A 25188-nucleotide genomic window follows, 5' to 3' on the forward strand; every position below is an offset into this window, starting at 1 on the left:
ATGGAGTCTTGCTCTGTCATCAGGCTGGAGTGCAGTGGTGTGATCTCGGCTCACTGCAACCTCCACCTCTTGGGTTCAAGCAATTCTTCTGCCTCAGCCTCCTGAGTAGCTGGGACCACAGACGCCCACCACCTCGCCCGGCTAGTTTTTTGTATTTTTTAGTAGAGATGGGGTTTCACCGTGTTAGCCAGGATGGTCTCGATCTTCTGACCTCGTGATCCGCCCGTCTCGGCCTCCCAAAGTGCTGGGATTACAGGCTTGAGCCACCGCGCCCGGCCGTGAACTAGTTTTTAGGAAGATAATGAGGCAATCGTATGCAAGGAAGATTTTAGAGAGACTGGAGACAAGAAGTCAAGCAAGACTGTGTGCTGTTGAGGGTCTGGGTCAGTTAGGTTTATGGGAATGGTGAGAACAGTATAACTGAGAGTTGTTAAAAAAGGATCAAGAGGCTTTCACAGTGTATTGGATCTGGAAACATATGAGCAGGGGCTGTGGAAACTTAGGAGGTGTCACTGGGAGAAATGAGTGAGCTGTGTGGGAGAGCTTGTTTAAATGGGTAATTTCACACAGTATTTCGATGTGGGTGTCATGAGTTCTAGAAGTAGTTGGGGTAGAGATATAAATTAAGAGCCATCTCCAGAGAGGTCACTAAGCTGATGAAAGAGGGTGGATGGAGATAAGAAAGGTCTGAGTACTAAATCTGGTGTCGGGGAGCAGTACATAAGTGGGATATGGAGGGAGGATAACTTTCCAGAATGGAAAAGTTGTCTGTGATCTTAGATATTGTAAAAGGAAAAAGTGTGAGGACCGTAAAAATGCCTTTGGATTTGGCCAAGACATGGATACTGATTTTGTGCTGTTTCCAGCGATCTTGGGTATGGTGGCACTGCAGAGGGCCAGGAAAAATTAGGTGATGAGGAAAGGGAAAGACAGCACATGTGTTTCAATTGCTTGGAAGTGAAGGAAATGAGGTTATAGCTTAGTACTTAGCAGAATTAATAAATGAAGGCTACTCAGGTTAGAAGAGATCTGACCCTCCTAGAGGGCAGAATAAAGGAACTGGGAACCAGGAAGAGTTAGAAGGTGAATGAACCTGTGGAGATCTAATTCACTGGAGCCGCCAGAGTGGGAAGGGTTGTTGGCCCCTAATGAAGAGGCTGGGAGGTCTTTTACTCATGAGATCATCTTCTGTCCCAGAGGAAGGTAGGCACTTCCTCCCAGGCATGTTGGAGCTGTGGTCTGTTGCTCCCAGATAGACTCACTTTGTTAGCAGGTATGCAAATGAATTTACCTAATTCTCTGATCACTAGATCAAATATCTGTAGACTTAGAAATAGTTTTATGACCTCCGGCAGGCGCAGTTGCTCACGCCTGTAATCCCAGCACTTTGGGAGGCCAAGGTGGGCGGATTGCCTGAGGTCAGGAGTTTGAAACCAGTCTGGCGAACATGGTGAAACCCGTCTCTACTAAAAATACAAAAAAATTAGCTGGGCATGGTGGCATGCACCTGTAATCCCAGCTACTTGGGGAGGCTGAGATGGGGGATTGCTTGAACCAGGAAAGTGGAGGTTGCAGTGAGCTGAGATAGTGCCACTGCACTCCAGCCTGGGTGACAGAGCAAGACTCTATTTCAAAAACGAAAAAAAAAGAAATAGTTTTACTCTGACTCCCCATTGAACAATTTGTTTATTCTGCCTGTAGAGAAAAACATTGTCTAAGGTAGTATCAACCATGAGGCAGTATGTTGATGTCTGATATATTATTTTTATTATAAAAACATAGAACAATTTTCATATATAATTCAGACATGGTCTTAGCCAGGAAAAATTAAATAATGCAGCATAGCATGGATGAGGGAAAGTATGCACAGTCCGTATCAGGGTTAGAAAACCCTGAAAGAGGTACCTGAGTATAGAGAACTCCAAGCTAATCCTCTTGGAAAAAGCCTCTTAGGCCTAACATGAGATCAGGTAGGCAATATAGAATAAAACCTTTCTCTTAGCCCCAAAGAGATTCCATCGGTGTAGAAGACTGGGTGAGAAGTACTTTTGCCTGTCTTCCTCCTGTCCTTCCTTTTTATTATAAGATACATTTATAGACCCCATAGGAGAAAAGATAAATTTCAGAGGCTGTTAAAAAAGGCTAGGCCTAAGTTACAATCCTCCTCCTCACAGCCCTGTTTCCTCAAGGGGCATCAGCACCAGTGCAGCTTTCTAGTTGTAAACAATGCCACCAGCACGACTGATAGTGTCCCTGTAGGGTGTTCCCACTTCTCAAGGACCAAATACACCTTAGCAGAGGCCAAGGTTTCCTGAGAAAGTGAGTGGGGGCAGACAGAAAATGCACAGGTGCAAACTTGGAACAGAATGGTAGTTGATGATTGGTCTGAGGTGCCTAGAAACCGAGTGAAATCTAGCTCTAGCCATGAGTGAAGAAAACCTTTTCTTATTTTCTATTTGGAGCCTCTGACAAAAAAACCTTGAGAGGCTTCTGACCAAGGGACCTGAGGGATTTTGGTGGTTTCTTTCACCTAAGGCAATCGGATTGGCTTACATAGTTAAGCTAAGTAAAAATAACCCTTTTCACATAAATAAGCAGTTACAAAAATTAAAATGGTGGAATGTCTCAGAGAAAAGAAGAATCCCAATACCCCAAATTGTGTATTCTTTAACAATAATTTAAATAATCGCTGAAGGGCAGCTCTCTGATTCCTTTCCCAAGTTCCTAGCAGATTGTTTATCAGAAGCTGGTTCCCTCCTAAAGCTATAACCCCTCCCTCTCAGCACTGCTTTGAATACTGCCCATAAAGATATTAAAACATATCTGTGCTTTTGCATTTTCCATCAGAAATTGCCTTGGATTTTGGCAAGTGATTTTCCTAGTTGCTTCCAGTGGATTCTCTGAAGACAGGCTTGCCAGAAGGACTAGGTGGTATTCTAGCTAAGCACCAAGGTGCTTAGACCCTGATCCTACAGGTAGACAACCCTGACAGTGGACAAGGGTGTGGAATTTCACTATTGGTTATATATTTGATTTTCTTGTGTTTGGTGAGTTCACACAAGGCTTTGGAGAAATAGGAGAAGGCATGATTGCCTTTCTCTCTCTCTTGTTTTCTGGCACATGTACTTAATGGAAAGGGACATAACCTCAAGGCTATGGCAGATCCGAATTAGAGTGATAGGACCGGACTGAGGTGGGAAGGAATGAGTGCTCTGAACAGGCAAGTTTAAAACAAGTCCAGGTGGGGAAAAGGGAAAGGGAGGGGAAGTTTTGGCCACTCTTTCCCAAAGTCAGCTTTGCCAAATTTCAATGACAAGAAAGTTGGGTTTCCTACAGGCTCCCAATGTACCTTTTCATCTATTGACACTGAGGGAGGGGCTGTGACCAGGCAGTCTGGAGGTGCCTATTAGGAAGAAAGAGTAGCAGAAAATTCTTTCTGTCTCCACCCCTCTACCGCTACAGGGGAAAGGAATCTCCAATGATGAGGGTGGGAGACTTGAAAGACATCAGCACTGCGGTGAGCAGGACAGGTTTCGTTACTTCTTTTTTACTTCTGAATAAATTATTTCTGTGGCTGTTGGGGATGAGGAGGCTGAAGTTGGTTTTGTGGGTTGCTGGGCTTCAAAGTTCAGGGTAGAATAAGTAACTTCATTCATCTGAAAAGCACAAGTAATGATCAGTTAAGTCGGTGACACAGGGCAGGGCCTCACCTTGCCTGGTGTGATTCAGCACCACAAGCTGTTACCATTTTGAAATTTTAGCTCTGGAGAAGGGCTTTTGTTGTTACCCATTCTCTGCTTGCTGACCTCCTGATGAATGATCATTAGAAGAGAGAAATTATGGTATATATGCAATGGAATAGGATAATGCAGCAATGAGAACCAGTAAACCACAAATACATACAACAATATGGATGAGTCTCACAAAGCAATGTTGAAGAAGCCAACAATGTTGAAGCCAACAATGTTGAAGAACAATGTTGAAGCCAACAATGTTGAAGAACATATAAGGATATGTTATATTTCTCCTTTATGTAAGAACAAAACCAAGCAAAACTAATCTGGAGCATTAGAAGTCAGGATAGTGGTTACTCTTTGGCTCTTTGGAGGGAAGTGACTGGTAGAGTTTCTTTCTTTTTTTTTTTTTGAGACGGAGTCTCGTTCTGTCGCCCAGGCTGGAGTGCAATGGCATGATCTCAGTTTGCTGCAAGCTCCACCTCCCAGGTTCAAGCGATTCTCCTGTCTCAGCCTCCCAAGTAGCTGGGATTATAGGCATCCACCACTATGCCCAGCTAATTTTTTTATATTTTTAGTAGAGACAAGGTTTCACCATGTTGGCCAGGCTGGTTTAGAACTCCTGACTTCAAGTGATCCACCTGCCTTGGCCTCGCAGACTGCTGGGATTACAGGTGTGAGCCACTGTGCCTGGCTGGAAGGGTTTCTTTTTAAGGGGAGGTCGTGTAGTATTTCATGATTTGGGTGCTGCTTACCTAGGTGTGTTCAACTTGTGAAAGTTCATACATTGTGAAAGTATAATTGTGATTTAGCATTTTTCAGTATGTGTGTTTGCTCTATAGAAAAGGTAAAATGAAAATGAAAAATTCTTTTTTTCTTGTTTTTTTTTGAGATGGAGTCTCTCTCTGTCGCCCAGGCTGGAGTGCAGTGGCTGGATCTCAGCTCACTGCAAGCTCCACCTCCCGGGTTCACACCATTCTCCTGCCTCAGCCTCCCGAGTAGCTGGGACTACAGGCACCCGCCACCACTCCTGGCTAATTTTTTGTATTTTTAGTAGAGACGGCGTTTCACCATGTTAGCCAGGATGGTCTCGATCTCCTGACCTCGTGATCTGCCTCCCAAAGTGCTGGAATTACAGGTGTGAGCCACCACGCCCGGCCATATAATGGAAAATTCTATACAATTATTATAAAAAACAGGATCTCAGATCTATTAAAATTGAAATTATCGTTTTGACTGTAAGAGCAGGATCAGACTGAAGGTAGGGGAGTGAGAATGATTCAGTGCTTTCCTTTTGTAGGCCATTGTGCTGGGTGCTCTATGTAGGTTATCTTGTTTAATCCCTTCAACTTCTCTTTGAAGTAGGCAGAATGCCCATTTTACAGATGACAAAGCTGAGGATCAAAGAGGTTAGGTTACTTGACAAGGGTCACAGAGCTACTAAGAGTAACATCCAGTATTCAGACACAGGATGGGAATAATTCCAAAATGCACATTCTTGCTGCAAGGTAGACTCATGGGAGTGATTACAAATATTTCTTTGTTGTTGCACTGAGGAACATTAACCCAAACTTGATGTTACATTGTGTCTTCAGGAATAACCAATTCTCTACAGAGTCATTTCCATGAGAAAATAAGCCCATGAAAACCGGATATGCTTACCTTGTTAGGTGGGTCGTTGGAGTGGTCCTGAGCTGGAAAAGCAAAAGAAGAGTTAGCAATCCATGGAAATGCAAAGCTGACTTAAGGTGATTCTAGCTGAAGGGGGTGGCAGTTGGAGGGTGGGGAGATTAAGGATTAGTTAAGGAATTTGCTTCCCTCAGAGTGTATGGTCCAGACCCAGCACGTTAGTACCAGAGAGGGGGCAGGGGCAGAGCCACAGGAGGCCACAATCCACTTCTGAAGAGTTCTACCAGTTCACAAGGCCTTGATTTTTGCCCAGATGTATTTCTCACCAACATGCTCCAGTGGCAAGGAGGGGCAGCACCCACAGCACCCACAAGACAAGGAAAGTCTCACCAAGGGAGAGTGCCCACATCCGTAATAGAGGCAGGAGGTGGAAGGAGTAAGGCTGAGGAAATGGCTCCTGGAAACACGGGATCTTCCTCAGGCCTGCCTGGCCAAGGCAGAGTGAGCCTCTCTCCTCAGATGTGTCTCAGGGAACTCCTGTGGCTAGGAAGGGTGGGAAGACCTATGCCACTTAGGGTTGGGAAATAGAGATCCTTTCTGTGACAATTCACAAGGGAGGGAGTGGTTTGGGAATCCAGGATTCCCTGCCAGGGGAGGGCACGTGGTGGAACATACCAGTTCTCACTGGGTAAGTGGCTTTACTTACTGTGGTTGGAGACTGAGGGTTTGTGCTCTGTGAGATCACGCTGGTCGGTTGCCCTAAATAAATATCAGACACTGTGACTGCTATTCCCAAGCACAGGATCTTTGTTCTTTGAGTTAGGAAGGACACTGTGAGCAGGTAATTCCTTGGAGTCCTTGATGTTCATACTGCCTTTCTTCTGAGGGCCTCATTCCTTAGTCTAACTACAGTCCCTTCTAGTGTTTAATCTTTTCCTGTTTGCTGGATGTTCACATTTCATTTCATTGTTTATCATCTGCTTCTGTGCCTACTCCTATCCTTAAAACCTTTCCCATTTTGTTTTCCAGGGTAGATACTTTTTTTTTTTTCTTCTTCTCTATTTATTGTTCAAAAGGACTTTAGTTGTTTTTGCTTTCTCTTAGGTTCTCTTCCTATGCTATTTCTCCCTCCTCTTCCTGCTGTGGTCAACAGAACATGTGACTTGCTTTCTCCTGCTGCTTCTTCCATTTTTTTCATTTGTTTTCCTTCTTAGACCTTGCTTTCCCTGACTAGGGGACAGAGAAACATACTTGAGTCTCTTCCTCTAGATTAGATGGGGATTGGAATAGCCTTGTCCAGGAGATAATGGGAGATAGGGAGCACGAAGACCAGGGAAGAGGAAACCTGTGGGAATTAGTGCCAAGAAGCAGGAGTTTAGTGGGAGGAGAATGAGATCCAGGCCCAGAGACAGGCAAAGAAATTCTTTCCCTCTCCCAAGCATGGCAGTCAGCCTTGGAGGAAACAGAACAAGAGGAAAGGCCATCATACCTGCCACTCTTCCTAAAATGCAGAAAATATGCCAGGGCTGCTACTATCAGAACAACCAGGGCCAGTCCAATCACAATGCCAGCAATGGCCCCAGCTGGGAGGATATTTTCTTGTGCTGGATTATTATCTGTCATGGAAAGAAAAGAGAAGAAATGAAGGTGAAATTATTTTACAGTGGGGGCTGGGAAACAACTCTCAGAATGAAGTAGTTTCTAATAGTTCCTTCAAGGAATACAGTTTCGTTGTAGGAAAGTTGCTGGAAAGTGATTAGCTAACTATATCCTTGCAATTTTTTTTTTTTCAATCACCATGTTTCTTTTTTTCTTTTCTTTTCTTTTCTTTTCTTTTCTTTTCTTCTTCTTCTTTTTTTTTTTGAGATGGAGTCTTGCTCTGTCACCCTGGCTGGAGTGCAGCTGGAGATCTTGGCTCACTGTAACCTCTGCCTCCCGGGTTCAAGTGATTCTCCTGCCTAAGCCTTCCAAGTAGCTGGGACTACAGGCATGTGCCACCAAGCCTGGCTAATTTTTGTATTTTTTTAATAGGGACGGGGTTTCACCGTCTTGGCCAGGCTGGTCTTGAACTCCCGACCTTGTGATCCACCTGCCTCGGCCTCCCAAAGTGCTTGGATTATAGGCATGAGCCACTGCGCCCAGCCCCAGTCACCATGTTTCTAGGTTGATGATCTCTCTTCTGTCAATTCCACCCTGGCCTTTCTACACTCAGACATTTTTAAGGCTTTGAAATGTGAGAAAGGCTGATTGCTATTTTGTATATGATTAGAACTTTCCACCTTTTTTGTGGTTGCATCTTTTTCTCAGTGTCTCAGTTGTGACAGTCTGTGCATTCTGAATTCACCACCTCTTTTGCATAGAGAACTGGCTTCCCACTGGCTCCCAGCAGGGGTATGAAAGCAAGCCCAGTTCTTCGTGACTGTTTTACTGTGAAGTGTGAATGGCTGGAGGACTCCCTGTCAGCCTTGCAGAAATGCTCTTAGAACTTCACTGCAGGCCGGGTGCCATGGCTCACGCCCGTAATCCCAGCACTTTGGGAGGCCGAGGCGGGTGGATCACGAGGTCAGGAGTTCAAGACCACCCTGGTCAAGATGGTGAAACCCCATCTCTACTAAAAATACAAAAATTCGCCGGGGGTGGTGGCAGGTTCCTGTAATTCCAGCTACTTAGGAAGCTGAGGCAGGAGAATCGCTTGAACTCGGGGGGCGGAGGTTGCAGTAAGCCGAGATCACACCACTGCACTCAAGCCTGGGTGACAGAGTGAGGCTTTGTCTCAAAAAAACAACAAAAAACAAACAAACAAAAAAAACTGCACTGCAATCTAAAACTTCCTGCCTTTCTTTCTCTTCCACAGGAATCAGATCTGCATCATGGTCTGAGGTTCCTCTCACTCTCGCCTCACTTTCTCTCACAGGCATTTCCCCAGTTAATTATCTCGTATGTTTAATCTCATCTTCAGTGTATCTAGGTAGATGGAAACTGACATACCAGGCTTGAGACTCTGCTTTAATTCCTTTTTTTCCCCTTTCCCATATTTGATCATAGCCATGTCCCGGTGGGTTTCTTGTATAATGCTTCTCCCCCTATATATATAAAATAAATATACAAATAATATCTTTTGCATCTATTTCTTCTTCTCTTTTTTTTTGAGGCAGGTTCTCACTCTGTCACCCAGGCTGGAGTGCAGTGGCACAATCATGGCTCATTGTAGCCTTTTGGGATCAAGTGATCCTCCCACCTCAGTCTCCTCAATAGCTGGGACAACAAGCACATGCCACCACACCTGGCTAATTCTTTTTCTTTCTTTCTTTTCTTTTTTGAGACCGAGTTTCACTCTTGTTGCCCAGGCTAGAGTGCAATGGCGTGATCTCGGCTCACTGCAACCTCTGCCTCCCAGATTCAAGCGATTCTTCTGCCTCAGCCTCCTGAGTAGCTGGGATTACAGGCACGTGCCACCACGCCCAGCTAATTTTGTATTTTTAGTAGAGATGGGAGTTCTCCATGTAGGTTAGGCTGGTCTTGAACTCCCAACCTCAGGTGACCCGCCTGCCTCGCCTTCCCAAAGTGTTGGGATTACAGGCGTGAGCCACCACGCCCACCCACCTGGCTAATTTAGAAAAATAATTTTTGTAGAGATAGGATTCCACTATATTGCCCAGGCTGGTCTTAGACTCTTGGGCTCAAGAGATCCTCCAGCCTTGGTCTTCCAAGTGTTGGGATTACAGATGTGAGCCACTGTGTCCAGCCTATTTCTCCTTTATATCTGTTGCAACTATTTGGGGCTTAACCCTCACCAGTCAACTCAGGCTGGTGATTTTTTTTTTTTTTTTTTTTTTTTTTTTTTTTTGAGACGGAGTCTCACTCTGTCGCCCAGGCTGGAGTGCAGTGGCCAGATCTCAGCTCACTGCAAGCTCCGCCTCCCGGGTTCATGCCATTCTCCTGCCTCAGCCTCCCAAGTAGCTGGGACTACAGGCGCCCGCCACCTCGCGCAGCTAGTTTTTTGTACTTTTTAGTAGAGACGGGGTTTCACCGTATTAACCAGGATGGTCTCGATCTCCTGACCTCGTGATCCGCCCGTCTCGGCCTCCCAAAGTGCTGGGATTACAGGCTTGAGCCACCGCGCCCGGCCCAGGCTGGTGATTAATGCTATGTTAGCTACTTTTGTGGGGCACTTCCTGTGTGCCAGGCCCTGTGCTGCTAAATGCTTTACGTGTATCTCATTTGATCCATAAAATGGTGCTGTCAGGTAGACATCATTTCCATTTTAAATATGAAAAAATGGAAGCTTAGAGTGGTGAAAAGCTTACCTAAAGTCAGATGGCTAGTGAGAGGTGGATCTGAGATTTGACTCTAGGACTACCTGATTTCAAGGCTAATGATAATAGCAGTAGTAATAGCAGCTAACATTTATGAAACATTTCCTCTGTGCGTGGTGTTTTGCTGAAGGTTTATTATTACATTAAATCTTTAAAATAACACTAAGAGGCCAGGCGTGGTGGCTCACACCTCTAATCCCAGCACTTTGGGAAACTGAGATGGGAGGATTGCTTGAGCCCAGGAATTTGAGTCCAGCCTGGGTAACATGGTGAGATTCTGTCTCTTTGAAAACAAAAATAAAAATAAATTAGCCAGGTGTGATAGCATGTACTACTTAGGAGGCTAAGGTGGGGGAATTGCTTGAGCCCAGGAGGTTGAAGCTGCAGTGAGCTGTGTTTGCACCACTGCACTCCAGTCTGGGTGACAGAGTGAGACCCTGTCTCAAAAACAAAACAAAAACCCAAAAGCCTTGCAATACTATGGAGCAGGCATTCTCAGTGCAATTTTCGGTTGAGGAATCTGAGGCTCAGAGTAGTTAAAAATCTTGTGCAAGAAAGAAATTCATAACTGTAGGCCAGGTACAGTGGTGCACGACTGTAATCCCAGCAATTTGGGAGGCTGAGGCAGGTGTATCACTTAAGCTCAGGAATTTGAGACCAGCTGGGCAAGATGGTGAAACCCTGTCTCTACAAAAAATTACAAAAATTAGCTGGGGGTGGTGGTGTGTGTCTGTAGTTTCAGCTACCCAGGAGGCTGAGGCAGGAGGATTGCTTGAACCTGGGAAGTTAAGGCTGCGGTGAGCCATGATCAGCCTCGGTGACAGTGAAAACCTGTCTCAAACCAAAAAAAAAAAAAAAAAAAGTTGTTCTTCAAAAATGACCATTATAATTGACAACTTGTAACTAGATTGACTAAGAAAGAAAGAAGATTCATATTACTAAAGTCAGAAATGAAAGTGAAACATTACTACTAATTCTGCAGAAATAATAAGGATTATAAGAGTACTATGAGTAATTGAATGCCAACAGATTGGATTACCTGGATGAAATGAACAAATTCCTAGAAACACAAAACCTGCCATGATAGAATCATGAATAAATAGAAAATCCGAATAGACCTATAAGCAGTAATGAAAATGAGTCGATAAAAGCATTTGACAAAATTCAACATTCTTTCATGCTAAAAAACACTGAACTAGGAATAGAAGGAAATTCTCAACATAATAAATGCTACACGTGAAAACCCCCAGCTACCATCATAGTCAGTGGTGAAAGATTGAAAACTTTTCCTTTAAGATCAAGAATAAGACAAGGATGCCTGCTTTTGCCACTTCTATTCAATGTAGTATTGGAAGACCTAGACAGAACAATTAACCAAGAAAAAAAAAGCATCTAGATTGGAAAGAAGTACAATTATACCTGTTTGCAGAATACACTAACTTATATATAGAAAACCCTAGAGATCCCACAAAAAAACTATTAGAATAATAAATTCAGCCAAGTGGCAGTATACAAAATCAACAAACAAAAATCAGTTGTATTTTTGTATACTAACAATGAACAATTCAAAGGAAAATTATGAAAAAAATTATGTTTATAAGAGCTTTAAAAATACTTAGAAATAAACTTAACCAAAGAGGTGAAAGATTTGTACCCTGAAAATACAAAACATTGCCAAAAGAAATTAAATAAGACATAAATGGAAAAGACATCCCATTTTCATGGATTAGAAGACTTAATATTGTTAAGATGACAGTACTACCCAAAGTGATCTACAGATTCAGTGCAATCTCTATCAAAATTCCAGTAATATTTTTTGCAGAAATAGAAAAATTCATTCTAAAATTTATATAGACTCTGAAGGGACCATGAATAGTCAAAGCAATCTTGAAAAAGAACAAAGTTGAAGGGCTCATACTTCCTGGTTTCAAAATTTTTTACAAAGTTACGGTAATCATCATGCCCATAAACTTAGCACTTTGGGAGGTGGAGGTGGGTGTATTGCTTGAGCTCAGGAGTTTGAGACCAGCCTTGGCAACATGGTGAAACCCCACCTCTACAAAGAAAAGCAACGAAACTAAATGAAAAAACCCCACACAACAACAACACAACAAACAAACAAAACCCAAAAGCTACAGTAATCAAAACAGTATGGTACTGGCAAAAAGAAATAGAAACCAGTGGAATAAAATATAGAGCCCAGAAAGAAATGTTTGCATACATAGCCAAATGGTTTTTGACAAGGGTGCCAAGTTCATTCAATGGGGAAAGGATAGTCTTTTCAACAAATGGCATTGAAGAAACTGGATATCCCTGCAAAAGAATGAAATTGAACCTTTATGTAACACCATATGTAAAAATTAATTCAAAATGCATAAAAGACCCAAATGTAAGAGCTAAAACTATAAAGCTCTTGGAAGACAGAGTGAAAACTTTGGAACTTTGAATTTGGCAATGATTTCTTGGCTATGACACCAAAAGCATAGGCAACGAAAGAAGAAATAGAGAAACTGAACTTCATGAAAATTAAAAGCTTTTGTGCATCAAAGCACATTATCACAAAAGTGAAAAGACCTCTTATAGAATGGGAGAAAATATTTGAGAATCACGTATCTGATAAGAGATTAATATCCAAAATATATAAAGAACTACTGCAACTCAACAAAAAATCCCCAAACAACCTAATTAAAACATGGGCAAAGAACTTGAATAAACATTTCTCCAAAGAAGATAAATGGCCAATAAGCACATGAAAAGATGCTAAATATTGCTAATCATTAGGGAAGTGCAAATCAAAACTCCAATGATATACCACCTTACAACCATTAGGATGGCCCTTATAAAAAACAAAACAAAACAAAACAAAACCAAAAAACAACAAATATTTTTGAGGATGTAGAGAAATTGGAACTCTAGTGCATTACTGGTGGGAATGTGAAATGGTATAGCCACTGTGGAAAATGGTATGATGGTTCTTCAAAATTAACCAGAATTACCATTTGATCCAGCAGTTCCACTTCTGCGTATCTGTTCAAAAGAACTGAAAGCAGGGATTTGAACAGATGTTTGTATACCCATGTGTGTAATAGCATTATTCATAATAGCCAAAAGGTGGAAGCAACCTAACTGTCCATAGATGGATGAATGGATAAGCAAAATGTGATATATCTATCTACACAGCGTAATAGTATTTGGTCTCCAAAAAGAATGAAATTCTGATACATTCTACAACATAGATGGACCTTGAAGACATTATGCTAAATGAAGTAAGCCAGACACAAAAGGACAAATATTGCATGCTTCCATCTGTATGAGAGGTACTTAGAATAGTTAAATACAGGGTGGGCACAGTGGCTCATTCCAGTAATCCCAGCACTTTGGGAGGCAGAGGCTGAGACTAGGAGATTGAGACCAGCCTGGGCAACACAGTGAAACCCCATCTCTACAAAAAAATTTAAAAAATTAGCCAGGCATGGTGGTGCACACCTGTAGTCCCAGCTACTCTGGAGGCTGAAGTGGCAGGATTGCTTGAGCCCAGGGGATTGAGGCTGGAGTGAGCTTTGATCACACCACAGCACTCCAGCCTGGGTGACACATCAAGACCCCGTCTCAAAACAACAAAATAAACAAAAAAATCCAACCAACCAAAAAAACGAAAAACAAAAAACAAAAAACAAAAAAACTAAGTATATTTGATTCAGAGCCTAAGCTCTTAACCACTTTGCAATTCTGTTTGCTATAATGGTCTCTTCATTGAGATTCTGCCTTATGTGAGTTTTATCCATTTTGCACACCATTGGCAGAGTAATCCTCCAGGGACATATAGGAAGGGGTGAGGAGTCACTTACAGTTTACGATGAGCAAGATGGGGTCGCTTCGGTTCTTACTGATTAGGTTGAAGACCTCACACGAATAATTCCCAGCATCCTCTCTCTTGACAGGGTTTATGCTGAGGGTGGCATTGTCCTGGGAAAGCTTCATCCTCTCTGAGGACGGGAGACTCTGGTCCTTGAAGAACCAACTGATGGAGATTCCAGTGTCATTTGTGGAGCAGGTCAGGTTCACAGAATCCTTATCTTCTGTGACTGTGGTCTTGCTGGCTTTGATTTGGGGCTGTGCTACTACTAGACTTTGTTCTGTGGACAAACAGAGTATCTGAGATAACCTCCTGAGAACAGGGTTGGGGCCTGGGGCCTGGGGCTATGCTCCTTTCCCTGAGATCTTAGCCAGCTCTCAGGTCCCACAGTGAGCTGTGCAAAGGTGACCAACCAGGGGATAGCCCTGACCCTCTGCAGAAGGTCAAGTGTCTTTGTTCAGGTGATGATCTGTAAGGAGAGGGCTACACTTCCCTTCTGACCCCAGATTGTCTCAGAGTGACCCTCTAGGTATCTCTGTATCCCCACTTGGAATCCTCTTCTCAGTGTGCAGACCGAGTAACATCATCAGGTAGAATGTTTTGCCCACTGACTTTTTTTTTTTTTTCTTTTTTTTTTGAGACAGAGCCTTGCTCTGTCGCCCAGGCTGGAGTGCAGTGGCATGATCTTGGCTCACTGCAAACTCCGCCTTTCGGGTTCACGCCATTCTCCTGCATCAGCCTACCGAGTAGCTGGGACTACAGGCGCCTGCCACCACACCCAGATAATTTTTTGTGTTTTTAGTAGAGACCAGGTTTCACTGTGTCAGCCAGGATGGTCTCGATCTCCTGACCTTGTGATCCACCCACCTCAGCCTCCCAAAGTGCTGGGGTTACAGGCATGAGCCACCGTGCCCGGCCTCCCACTGACTTTTGTGTGACCCTTTCCTGGAGCTTTCTGTGATCAGGCCTCCTTCCTGTGACTGTCACTTTACATAAAAAGGGAAGGTAGTGTGTTTTTTCATTAAATAATTTTTTAGAGAATGAAGTTGGCCCATCCAGTCTTCACGACCTTAGTATCTGGAGAAGTTCCAATCCAAAGGATTTCTCACTGTAAAGAGGAGTTTTACTTCCTGGTCTGTGGATAGAATATGACAGTGAAGGAGATTCCTAGAGAGTAGGCACAGTGTTAACAAAAGGCTGATATTCTTACCTTCTCTACAAATACACACTGTTTGGCATTGCCCATTCTCTCCAATGCAGAGCCCCTGTGGCTGAATCTCTGGATTTCTCCAAGTGTGGGTCACTTGCTGTGTTCTGTGCTATCCCACATGCTGTGCCCACAGCCTTATACAGCTGGTGACTTCAGAGCCAGGACAAGCTCAGGGAGGCAGCCTGACCCAGGAGAGGATCAGGTGTTGACTGATTTTTTTTTTTTTTTTTTTGAGACAGAGTCTTGCTCTGTCGCCCAGGCTGGAGTGCAGTGGCCAGATCTCAGCTCACTGCAAGCTCCGCCTCCCGGGTTCACGCCATTCTCCTGCCTCAGCCTCCTGAGTAGCTGGGACTACAGGCGCCCGCCACTCGCCCACCTAGTTTTTTTGTATTTTTTAGTAGAGACGGGGTTTCACCCTGTTAGCCAGGATGGTCTCGATCTCCTGACCTGGTGATCCGCCCGTCTCGGCCTCCCAAAGTGCTGGGATTACAGGCTTGAGCCACCGCGCCCAGCCTTTTTTTTCTTTTTTTTTTTTTGAGACAGAGTCTCTCTGTTGTCCAGGCTGGAGTGCAGTGGCGCCATCTCGGCTCACTGCAACCTCTGCCTCCCAGGTTGAAGTGATTCTTGTGCCTCAGCCTCCCTAGTGACTGGGATTACAGGCACGTACAACCATGCCTGGTTAATTTTTTTTTTTTTTAAATATTTTTAGTAGAGATGGAGTTTTGCCATGTTGGTCAGGCTGGTCTCGAACTCCTAATGTCAGGTGATCCTCCTACTCGGCCTTCCGAAGTGCTGGGATTGCAAGCATGAGCCACCACACCCAGCCATTGACTGCCATTTTGATTTAGCTGGATTCACAACAGGCCACCTGGCCACCTTCCCCACACACCTGCGTCCTACCCCACATGGAGTCAGGGCAGAGCCAATCACCGGGCAAGCTGGGAGTAGAGCAGGGAGCAAAGTCTGAGCTGCTCATCACTGATGAAGGGCATTTCCTTCTCTCATTTAGGGAAAACTAATGTGAACCTGTTTTAAAACCTCACATATTCCTTATGTCTCATGGAGTAGGTAAAAGAAGGCCAAGAAGTTACAGAGAGGGACATGTCAGTGACAGAAGCAACTTGACCTTGAGGACCCTTTCTGCTTTCCCATCTGTGGAGCCCCTCCTGCTACATGGGGCTTTCTGGGACTGAGAGAACCCCCTCCCCACATTCCAGGCTGGACCTAAGTTCAGCTGTGAGAAATCAGAAAAACAAAGGGAAGAGAGTCGGCAGAGATGAATTGAGAGGGTTCAGGGGAGAATTTGGACTTGTTTTGCCCGTTGGATACAGGCTGGAAAAGAAAATTTCTTCTCCGCTCCTATTTGAAAACCAGAGAGCTTGTACCCCAGAGCTTAGTGTCGATGCCCCGGGGATTACTTACCAGAGACTATGATCATCTTGACTGTGGTCCTGTTGCGGCCAGTGACTGAGTTATTGGCGTGGCAGGTATAGGATCCACTATTATTCACAGTGATGTTGGGGATAAACAGCTCTTGTGTGCTTTGCTGGAATGTTCCATTAATAAGCCAGGAATATTGTGCAGGTGGGTTAGAGGCCGCAGAGCAGGAGAGGCTGAGGTTTGCCCCTGGACGGTAATAGGTGTCTGAAGGGGAAATGGTGGGGGTATCCGGGCCATCTGGAGCAAATAAAATAAAGCCACAGGTGATGTCATCAGAGGGAAGGGGAAGCTCCTGGTCTGGAGAAGGGCCACAGTGTTCCTCTCTACCAAGTCACAACCCTGAAGTCCCAACCAAACCTCCGCTGTGTCCACTGAGTCTGGGTCTGAGACATTCACCTGTTTCTTCCATCACAGGCTGCAGACCCTGAGCCTCCCAGGACAGGAGCAGCCCCTCCCCTCCTATTCTTGGTCCAGGCTGGGACTGCCCAGGTTTGCTTGGGACAGGAAGTCATGGCCAGCCTGGGTGTCTAGAGTTAAGGGTCTGCGTCCTTAGACCTGAGAGGGACTGAGAGGCCCGGCCTCTGGGTGCGTGGATTTGGGCTGGCGGCCTGGGCCACAGAGGAACAGAAAATACTCACAGGTGACATTCAAGGTGACTGGGTCACTGTGGTTGGCACTCACTGGGTTCTGTATTTCACACTCATAGGGTCCTGTGTCATTCCTTAAGACACTGAGTAGAGTGAGGGTCTTATTGCCATTGGAGAGCTGTAGCCTGGAACTGACCGGGAGGCTCTGATTGTTTACCCACCACAGGTAGGTTGTGTCCTGAGCCTCAGATTCACAGGTGAAGGTCACAGCATCCTTGTCCTCCACGGGGTTGGAGTTGTTGATGGTGATGTTGGGCTTGGGCAGCTCCGCTGTACAGATAACAGAGAGAAGATTGCCCTGTGTGGCACCTTTGATTCCTCCACAGGCATTTTTCTTTTCTCTCTCTTTTTTTTTTTTGGAGATGGAGCCTTGCTCTGTTGCCCAGGCTGGAGTGCAGTGGTGTGATCTCGGCTCAGTGCAACCTCCACCTCCTGGGTTCAAGCAATTCTCCTGCCTCAGCCTCCCAAGTAACTGGGATTACAGGCACATGCCACCATGCCCAACGGGCTTTCACTGTGTTGCCCAGACTGGTCTCGAACTCCTGAGCTCTGGCAATCTGCCTGACTCGGCCTCCCAAAGCGCTGGGATTACAAGTGTGAGCCACCGTGCCTGGCTGGGCATTTTTCTTTCTTTCTTTTTTTTTTGAGGCAGAGTCTCGCTTTGCTGCTGAGGCTGGGGTACAGTGGCACGATCTTGGCTCACTGCAACCTCTTCCTCCTGGGTTCAAGTGATTCTCCTGCCTCAGCCTCCTGAGTAACTGGGTCTACAGGTGTGTGCCACCATGCCCGGCTAATTTTTTGTATTTTTGATAGAGATGGGGTTTCACCGTTAGCCAGGATGGTCTCGATCTCCTGACCTCGTGATCTGCCTGCCTCGGCCTCCCAAAGTGCTGGGATTCCGGCCAGGCATTTTTCAGAGTTGGCATCTCCCCACCTCTCAGCCAACCTGAGTCTTTAAAAGCCTGGCAAGTGTGTGTTTCACAAGACAGATGCACGATGATCTGAGGGCTCAGAGACTATGAGGCCGCCTGCTTTGTGTGAGAGAAGCACAGACTTTCTCAAGTGTGAACTGAGCAGCAGTGTTGGGTCGTGGACAGACCCAGGACTGGGACTCATAGCCCCCACCACTTCTGGTCTTTCCCTGACTGGCTGACGACTGCCTGGCCCACCTGTGGGTCCTCACCTGGAACGTGCAGGTGCTGGCTCCCTTCCAGCTTCACAGTCCTACTTTGCCCCACTAGGTGTGTTTTCTCTGCAGCTTCCCTGTCTAAGGACATCCTAGAGATGGGTAATGATGGGACTTCCCATTGTCCTTAAACCCTGAGGATACTGTGCAGCCTGGCCTGGGACTCTATGTTTCAGCAGAAATAACACAGGGAACACCAGGGGCAAGCCTGAAGGTCAGCTCAGTCGTCAGGCAGTGGAACCACAAGGTGGGGCAGTTTTTCCCAGGTGTTTAATGATGACTGACTTGAGCCAGTGACTCCTAAAGATAGAGCAGAGTCCAAGGAATGATCTAGAAAAGAGTGAGGGTGACAGGCAGGAGCTGCCTGGATTTAACAGCATAACTATGTTCCTTGACTTTGGTTTTTAATGTCCCTTCTTCCCCTGAAAAGGGCAGGTGACAGCACTGTGGATCTTTTCTGAAATATGTGGGTTTTTTGCAAATGCAGAATAACTGACTAGTGGAATGGAAGGAGCATGAACTTGCTGAAAATCTGACCCTCATGGACTGTGTGTGTTTGGTAGATCTGGGATATAAATTTGAGAAGTTAGATTATTCCATTTGTGAAAATTGTTATTAATACTCTGGATCTAACACCAACTACTAAGAGGAATATTTCTCTAGAGAGCATGATAAACTCTTAAACCAAGCTCTGAAGTCTGATAGGATCATGTTATGATCAAAGAAAGATGCTGAAGTCAGTTTGAAATCAGTGACTCCCTGGGTAGAAGGAACTCCTGGGTCCTGTTAGGAAGACAGAACTTGTCAGAAAGGATATCTGAGGGTTCTCAATTGCATTAAGAGAGAAACGATGCCATATGAGGAGAAGTGATGTATGTTATGTTAGTAAATTTAGAAAGAGTTCTATGTTACAAATTCCTGTGGAAATTCAGGTAAAAAGAAGAGGAACCCAAAACAGTCGTGTGAAATACTTTCTTCCTTTTCTCTCAACCTCAGGAAACACAACTAGAGTTTGACCAAATTCATCCAAATTGGGCAGAGTCTAAGTGAGACACTAGTGGCTAATGCATCTGCCTGTCCGAGAGATCCCACCTTATGACAATGGTGTCATCATGAGGACACAGATGTATATGGAATGGGCAGCAAACCCATCAGACAGCACCTGCCTGGACAGCTCCACCTGGGGAAGGTCCCAGGAACCAGTAGAGGATGTGAGCCCACAGCAGGACAGGGATGGAGTTGGGAGTCAAATGGGTGAAATGAGCCCATGGGCTTTGGGGACTGCAGACCTGTCCTTCTGCCTCTGATCCCCTGGTGAGTCAGTGTAGAGAGTGCACGGAGGAGTCGCTCGTCCCTGTCCTGTGGCCTGTTCCGGGACTCATGTTGGCCTCACTGAGGGAAAGAGCCCTGGATGGGAACACAGTGGAAGCTCGTTCTCCTGGTGAGCTGGGGACAGTGGCTTGTGATGGATCTGGCAGGGACGGCTGCTCCGGGTTGTTTTCTGTGCCTTTCCTACTGCCTGGGAGGTGGGCCTGGCCACAGTGTGAGCAGGAAGGGAACAGGACAGTCAGCCTTGTAAGAGGGAGTGTCTGGGAAAGGCCTAAGGTTGGAGGAAATGGTGCAGTTCAGCTGGGATAAAAGAAGAGGAAAATGAGGACATGGAGGAGCAGAGAGAGAGAGTCAGAGATGCCCATGATAGTGAGCAGTGGGGGCTACAGTGACCTCAGAGACCCCAGCAACCAGGAGCCTCTGGTGTCCCAGAATCAAGACCAGGGAGCCCTGAAAACCTTCCCACAGCCGAGCAGCCCCAGAGAGTCACATGAAATGTGGTACTTGGGGTGGCTTTAGGGGCAGATGGTCAGGGGATGGAACATGGGTCTCAGTCCCTGGAAGGATGGGGAGCAGGCATGGCAAGAACCTCCCAGGATTCTGCAACCAGATCCAGTTTCTAAAGAGGTTATGGATCATTCAATCATTCATTCATTCATGAGAGAACTACTGAGCGAGTGTGTATTTCTTGTTGGGCCCTGGCTGGTGCAGGGTGTGAGTGGGGAGAGAAAGCAAAGTCCTTTCCTTTATCCTCCTGTGGGAGTGACACCAACACATCAGGAAACACGGGATTTCAAGTCCAGGGAGCAGAGGCGTGGGTCTGAGGGGATAGGCCTGAACTTTTTTTTTTTTTTTTTTTTTTTTGAGATAGAGTCTTGGCTGGGCACGGTGGCTGACACCTGTAATCCCAGCACTTTGGGAGGCTGAGGTGGGTGAATCACGAGGTCAGGAGATCCAGACCATCCTGGCTAACACAGTGAAACCCTGTCTTTACTAATAAAATACAAAAATATTAGGCGGGCGCGGTGGCCCGCGCCTGTAGTCCCAGCTACTCCAGAGGTTGAGGTAGGAGAATGGTGTGAACCTGGGAGGCGGAGCTTGCAGTGAGCTGAGGTTGCACCACTACACTCCAGCCCGGGTGACAGAGCGAGATTCTGTCTCAAAAAAAAAAAAAAAAAAAAAGATAGAGTCTTGCTCTGTCTCCCAGGCTGGAGCACAGTGGCACGATCTTGGCTCACTGCAACCTCTGCCTCCTGGGTTCACGCGATTCTCCCACCTTAGCCTCCCAAGTAACTGGGATTACAGGCACGCACCACCACGCCCGGCTAGTATTTTTTTGTATTTTTAGTAGAGATGGGGTTTCACCATGTTGGCCAGGCTGGTCTTGAACTCCTGACCTCAAGTGATCTGCCCATCTTGGCATCCCAAAGTGCTGGGATTACAGGTGTGAGCCCCCACGCCTGGCCCAGGCCTGGACATTTCCGACACTGACTCTAATTGTTGAATAAGTTCCAGAATAAAACTTGGTTAATTCTCCATTTGATCTCACTCCCCAGACCAGGATCTCCCCTCTGGGCTGCAGATGCCTAAGAAGAAAGGAACTGAACCAACTCTGGTATTGGGGTCCACAGATGCCAAATACGGCCCCTGGAGTAGAGGAGAAGTTGAGGCTGTGGTTGAAGACACATCTCCTGTAACTGATTTGCCAGTTATGGTCTGTGTGACCTTGATATAGTGACTGTATTTATTGCCACGTGGCTCAGTTTCCCCTCAGACCTCAGAAAAACAGTATAAATGGTTAAAGGTTTTGGCTTGTCTTGTGTCTGTAAATTAACGTTAAAATATTTGTAATTATTTGACCTCAGCTCGGCATAGGGGAGCTGCCCAAATAAACAATCTTTTTTTTTTTTTTTTTTTTTTGAGACAGAGTCTCGATCTGTCACCCAGGCTAGGGTGCAGTGGTGTGATCTCAGCTCACTGCAACCTCCGCCTTCCAGGTTCAAGCGATTCTCCTGCCTCAGCCTCCTGAGTAGCTGGGATTACAGGCGTGCGCCACCATGCCCGGCTAATTTTTTTGTATTTTTAGTAGAGATGGGGTTTCACCATGTTGGTCAGGCTGGTCTTGAACTCCTGACCTCATAGTCCGTCTGCCTCGGCCTCCCAAAGTGCTGGGATTACAGGCATGAGCCACTGCGCCCGGTCACAGCATCTATTATTGTTGGATTCTGTGAGAGTGCCTCTCAGCCTGATCCCTGGTGGACAAGGAGCTTTCAGGAGCATCCTGTCTCCTCTGTTCCTCCTCCTGGGGATGCTGCACTTCCTATGGCATCTCCTAAGCCCCCAGGGCAGTTGGCTGATGGCCTGGGGAGCTTGTGCATCTGTCCTCTCCAGGCCGAGACTAAGGTGAAGGATGAGGCTCCGTCCTTGCCCAAATGAGGCTCTAGTGCCTGAACCCTGGCTGGTTACCAGCTCTAGGAGCCACAGCCCTTGGATAACTCAAATTCTTGTTCCCAGTCAGCCTGGCCCAGGAGGCCACAATCTAGCACTGGCCCAGGCTTCTCAGGGTCACCAGGAGTCGAGAACCTTGGGATAGTGTGTTGGAGCAGAGGATTCCCAGGGCTGAGCTTGTCTGTGAGGATCCCAGAAGGCCCCTCAGGCCAGACCCTGACTGAGTCCTACTGGGTCTTTCTTAGGGACATGTTCACCAGGAGGGTTCCAGGGGGCTACACTGAGACTGGTCTCCCCTCGATAAGTTACCCACATCAGACTGTCCTTCCTCTGAAGCAAGTGTCTGTAGAATCAGGACTCTGGAGTAAGAAATTTGATATTTTGGTGTCTATCCCTTAGTGTGTGTCCTGCACTAAATGCTCAAACCTTAACGTGGAGTGTAATGCAGAGGGGGACACAGGCACAACCCAGGCCTGACAATCCCATGTGTGTGAAGTAGAACTAACCCCAGAGGTCATGGGGAATCACTCACGATATACCCGGAACTGGCCAGTTGCTTCTTCATTCACAAGATCTTCCTTTATGACTTGTAGGGTGTAGGATCCTGTGTCATTCTGGGTGACGTTCTGGATCAGCAGGGATGCATTGGAGTATACTGTCTCTCGACCGCTGTGTGCGGGCCCTGGGGTAGTTTGTTGAGTTCTTATTACATATGCTACAATTAGACGTTTGGCATCCACTCTTTCCCCTTTGTACCAGTTGTAGCCAATAAGATTCTGGGGCAGATTGTGGGCGAGTAGAAGAACCTCCTTCCCCTCTGCGACATTGAACGGCCTGGATTCAATAGTGAGCTGGGCAGTGGTAGGTGGGTTCCAGAAGGTTAGAAGTGAGGCTAGGAGAGAGGAGAGAGCATCGGTCAATATTGGGACCTATGCATTAGGGTGGAAAAACGGGGCCCCGGGTCCTGACCAGGTCTCTTCACCCCTCCACCTTGGAGTGTGTCTGTCCTACTGGGTCAAGGACAGCAGTGTGACTCCCATTCCCTTAGTGCCTCTGACCTTGTCATTTCCCTGGAATGCTCTTCCCCAGGGATCTGCATGGCTCCCTCCCCACTGCCCTCAGATCCTGCTTACATCAGGGTGTTCTTGGGAGATCCTTTCCCTGACATCTCCCCTAGAGACCCTGGGTCTTCTCTTTCTGACCTTTTTCTGCTCTGTTCCCTCCAGGGCTCTTGTCTACCCCTGACCTCACATTCTAGATCTCTTTGCGTGTCTGTCTTCCCCACTCATGAGAGTGTGAGCTCTGTGACGGCAGGGATTTGTGTGATGTTGGCTGCACCCCAGTGCCTGGGACAGGCTGCAGACTCCTGTGGATGAGTTCCTGAGCATTGCCAGGGCCCTTCACGTCCTGGGGTTTATTGCCAATATCTGAGGTTGGTGGCTCAGGGCTCTGTTTAATGCCCCTTTTAAAATGTTTTCCTTAATTGTCACACTGACTTAAATTGTGATTATTGTCATCTGTTTTTGAAATTTATTGCTCATTGATGATTCACTTGGAAAAGGTAAAAAATGGGAGATCGTTTCTTCACTAACAGTTTCAGATCACAGACTTTCCTTTTATGATCTCTATCCCTCTTTCATGGCTTTTCTTCTATTTGGCTCCAAGAGAAGCCCTCTCTCCCCTTGCAGAGCCCCATCCTCCCCAGGGGACCCTAGCCGTTCTCTGTGCACCCTCCTTCCACCCCTTCCCAGGGAGTCTTCCCCTCACCTGTGAGCAGAAGCCCCTGCCAGGGGACACGCACTCTGTGAAGTGGGGTTGAGAGGTGCCCCATGGTGTCTGCTACTGGCCCTGTCTTCACCTGTGGAGGAGAGCTTGGGCTCCAGGAACGCTTCACGCAGGGCTGCTGTGACTGTCAGCTCTGCTGTTTTCTACCCTCTCTGCTGAGCCTCCTCCCTGGGGCCGGGAGCTTTGTCTGATGATGTGTGCTGGGGCGGGGTTTGCCCAGGAGGCTCTGTTTCTTCGTTCCTGCCCCTTTGTCCTTACTTTCTCTTTTCTTTCTGTCTACATTTTGGTTTCCCAGACCACACTTTGAGAATCAAGGCTGACGGGACCTCTGTCCTCATCAGGGGAGGAGGATCCCCCATCTCCAGCACTGACCTCTATTGTGTCCTGGCTATGGGCCTGTCAGCAGCACACAGAAAACCCTGGCATATCCAAATGTGGTAATTATTTTCTTTGCAACACAGTGAGCTTCCAGGTTTCCCCATGCTCTCCAGCGCTCTGGGAAGGTAGGAAGACACCCAGCAGGAAGGTGACAGAGGTGGCTCTGGGGGATAGAAAGGGGCTCACTGGGGTATGACTGGGGAGGGACCAGCCTTCTGTCTCTAGTGTCACCAGCCTGGCCTCTGACCCAGGGACAGAGACCCAGGCCCAGGGGTCTCAGGTGGAGCTGCAGCTCCTGGATATGGAGGGGGAGGTGTCCTGTGGGTCCTGGGAAGAGAGGACTGTGATGACTCTGGGTGGCTCTGGGCTCTACTGTCCTTGGGGAAGGCTTCAGGGGACCCTCCCTCTCTGTGTCTGTTGGCTGAGCTGAGGCTCAGGGCCTGTCCATGTTCTCCCTGACCATCCTGGGTGGTCTCTGTCCTCTGCGAGGCTGATTGTCTTGTGGTCACCGCACCTTCCCCACGGGTGGTACTAGGAGGGAATGGGGAGCTGCACAGGGACCCCTCACAGAACAGGGTCCTCAGAGGACCCAGGAAGGGACAGAGCAGGTACATGGGAGGGCCAGGAAGGGTGTTTTGGAGCAAGGGATGGAAAGTGGGCTCTACCTTCGCCTCCTTAGCAAAGCCCGGCTCATGACCAGGGGAATCTGTTTCCTGAGTTTTGTCTGTGTGCAATGTCTCCCCCTGGAGGGCAAGATGAGACCTGCAGCCTTGTCAAGGGCCACCCCAGGGAGGCTGACCAGGGTCCACATGATGTGAGCTGGCCCTGACCTGTGGGCAGACGTGGGCTCTGACCTCCAGGCTTCAAGGTCAGCTCACGCCAGGTCCTGTTCATTAAGGGTCCCCAGGCTGCCCAGCTCCATGCAGTGCAGGATGAGCCCAGGGAGAGGACATGAGTTGTCCAGAGGACTTCTGTCAAGATTCGAGAGAACTGTCCACCAGGGGGATGGGCTGCCTCAGAAGGAGCCATCTGTCCCAGAGGTTTAAAAAACAAAAACAAAAACAAAAACAAAAACAAAACAAAACAAAAAAACAAAGGCCCAGTGAGGTGTCTTTGGGGGCTTGAGAATGAAATCTTGTCACGTGTGGCAACATGAATGGAACTGGGCTAGGAACAGAAAGTTAAACACCACATGTTCTTACTAATATATGGAACCTAAAACCAGTTGAT

The 25188-nt window shown here is 46.8% G+C and overlaps 1 protein-coding gene and 1 long non-coding RNA gene across 6 annotated transcripts in view; one reads left to right on the forward strand and one right to left on the reverse strand.

Annotated features, from left to right (window-relative positions):
• The window catches only part of LOC126941812 (uncharacterized), a 215212-nt gene that overhangs the window by 80980 nt on the left and 109044 nt on the right, over positions 1–25188 (forward strand). Inside the window, exon 2 of the long non-coding RNA XR_007721433.1 lies at positions 13621–13733. This is a non-coding gene — a long non-coding RNA (uncharacterized LOC126941812). The remainder of the gene's footprint in view (positions 1–13620; positions 13734–25188) is intronic.
• CEACAM1 (CEA cell adhesion molecule 1) lies at positions 1747–23765 on the reverse strand. Of its 5 annotated transcripts, XM_050768461.1 has the most exons (9): positions 23563–23765; positions 22328–22687; positions 16824–17102; positions 16168–16422; positions 13528–13815; positions 6853–6979; positions 6070–6122; positions 5397–5428; positions 1747–3656 (listed from the first exon to the last, which is right to left on the reverse strand). In XM_050768461.1, exons 1-9 carry the CDS (start codon positions 23624–23626, stop codon positions 3537–3539), a joined length of 1578 nt encoding a protein of 525 aa, XP_050624418.1. In that variant the 5' UTR covers positions 23627–23765; the 3' UTR covers positions 1747–3536. The 5 variants fall into 5 exon arrangements, with proteins under 5 accessions (XP_050624418.1, XP_050624420.1, XP_050624419.1 ...); XM_050768463.1 differs by lacking the exon at positions 13528–13815 and having other exon boundaries at positions 23563–23745; XM_050768462.1 differs by lacking the exon at positions 6070–6122 and having other exon boundaries at positions 3537–3656; positions 23563–23745.

The sequence above is a fragment of the Macaca thibetana genome, chromosome 19 (genome assembly GCF_024542745.1).
Source record: "Macaca thibetana thibetana isolate TM-01 chromosome 19, ASM2454274v1, whole genome shotgun sequence".
NCBI lineage: Eukaryota > Metazoa > Chordata > Mammalia > Primates > Cercopithecidae > Macaca > Macaca thibetana.